This window comes from Leptopilina heterotoma, unplaced genomic scaffold, assembly GCF_015476425.1.
Source record: "Leptopilina heterotoma isolate Lh14 unplaced genomic scaffold, ASM1547642v1 Lhet_211, whole genome shotgun sequence".
Classification (NCBI taxonomy): domain Eukaryota; kingdom Metazoa; phylum Arthropoda; class Insecta; order Hymenoptera; family Figitidae; genus Leptopilina; species Leptopilina heterotoma.
The window spans coordinates 867,924-870,111 of record NW_025110928.1 but is presented as its reverse complement, the minus strand read 5'-3'; the positions used below and the strand labels follow the sequence as shown (position 1 = coordinate 870,111).

At 21.4% G+C, this 2,188-nt stretch overlaps 1 protein-coding gene across 1 annotated transcript; it reads left to right on the top strand.

Annotated features, from left to right (window-relative positions):
• Nucleotides 1–1,129: 1,129 nt before the first annotated feature.
• LOC122501557 (NADH-ubiquinone oxidoreductase chain 5-like) lies at nt 1,130–1,702 on the top strand (the record flags this gene model as incomplete). The annotated part of the gene is made up of 1 exon (XM_043611110.1): nt 1,130–1,702. A coding segment is annotated over one exon (573 nt), but the record flags the coding sequence as incomplete, so codon positions are not given.
• Nucleotides 1,703–2,188: the final 486 nt, after the last annotated feature.

Genomic DNA, 2,188 nt, shown 5'->3' with positions numbered 1-2,188 from the left:
TTTTTTACACCTTTGATTACCTAAAGCTCATGTAGAAGCCCTGGTAACAGGATCCATAATTTTAGCTGCCATTGTATTAAAATTAGGAGGATACGGTATTTTACGAATAATATTTATTTCAGAATATTTAAACTCAATTTATAACTTCTTTATTTCTACCCTAAGACTTTTAGGAGCATTATTAACCTATTTAATTTGTATAAAACAAATTGATATAAAAAAATTAGTAGCCTACTCATCTGTAGTTCATATAAGCCTAATAGTTACTGGTTTAATTTCTATAAGATTAACAGAAATCCTAGGTAGCTTAATTATAATAATTAGTCATGGTTTATGTTCATCTGCTTTATTTTTTTTAGTAAATATCTCTTACAGACGTCTAAAATCACGAAGAATACTTCTAAATAAAGGTTTAATAAATATCACCCCTTCCTTAACTTTATTCTGATTTATCTTAAATATTTTTAATATAGGAGCCCCCCCTTCTCTTAATTTAATTAGTGAAATTTTATTAATTAATAGAATCTTAAATTTCAGACTAAATTTAATTCCTTTAATTATAATTTTAAGATTCACAAGTGTTTTATACTCAATATATTTTTTTATAACAACACAACATGGAATTTTAAATAAAAACATTAACATATTTATTTCAATCTCAATACAAGAATTATTAGCTTTATTACTCCACCTAATCCTTTTATTTATTATAACAGTAAATTTTTATTATTTAAATAATTTAAATTTAAAATATTGATTTGTGGAATCAAGAATAAATCTAAAAATATTTTAAATTATAATTAACTCCCTTTATTTTAATTCTTTATTTGTTTTAAGAAGACTAACTTTTTTTTATAGATTAACATTAATTTTTTTTAAATCTATTTTTTTTATTAAATGAAATATTATTTCTTTAATAAATATAAAATTAGGATTAATTTCTTTTTGTTTAATTATTTACTATCAATCTTCAAATTCTTTCAACTCTGGTATATTAACCTTACTAACTAATCGAATTGGTGATGTTATACTTTTAATCCTCATTTTTCTAGGTATTAATTTTAGATCCTGAAATTTTTCGATAATTCGATTCAATTTTATATTTACAAAAATAACCTTACCCCTTTTAATTATTGGATTAGTAACCTTACTACTAGCTAAAATAAATGCTATATTTGAATTTGATTTAAAAAAAATTATTGCTTTTTCAACTTTAAGTCAATTAGGCTTAATAATCCATATATTAGCCTATCAACTACCAAATTATGTATTTTTCCATCTTATTTCTCACGCTATATTTAAATCTTTATTATTTTTATGTTCAGGAATCATGATTCATTTTTTAATAAATTTACAAGATATTCGATTAATAGGCTCCTTAATTTATGAATCTCCTTTAGTAATTATATTTTTTAACTACTCTAATTTATCACTCTGTGGCTTTCCTTTCCTCTCAGGATTTTACTCTAAAGATTTAATATTTAAAATAACACTTAATTACATAATCAACCCAATTATTATAACTTTAATATATTTTTCTATCTCGTTAACTATTTTTTATTCTTTTCGACTCATATTTTATTTAACCTTCAATATACCACACTCTAGCCCTATAATTCTTAAAAAAGATAATTTTTTAATAAATTTTTCTATTTTCATATTATTTATTATATCTATTATTTTTGGTAACTTAATTAATTGACTAAGATTTAACAGAATTGATACAAGAATCTTAAATTTAGAGAGAAAAAATTTTATCCACTATTCAATAATATATAGAATATTATTCTTTTTAAACTCCTTAAACCATACAACTTATTTTAATTCCTGACTATTATATAACATCATCCCTATTTGTAAAAATTTTATATTTTTAAGGCAACTATATTTTTCAATAAATTTTATAATAAATTATTTCATTTAAACGAAACAATATGAAATAAATTTTTTACTAAATTAATATTTAGCTTCATATTTTTTAAACAAAAAAAAATTTTATCTTCGAGGCATTTCACGTCAGAAATATCACGATTTGCAAAGGGTATGCCGATTTTCGCAAAACTTCGTGGGATTATAGTTCTATATAAGAGACTTCTTTCCCCTAAATTTTTTCAAAAAAAAATTCAAAATTGTTGAAGATACGCCATTTTGAATTTTAATATTAATTTTATAAAATTTTGAATATCTC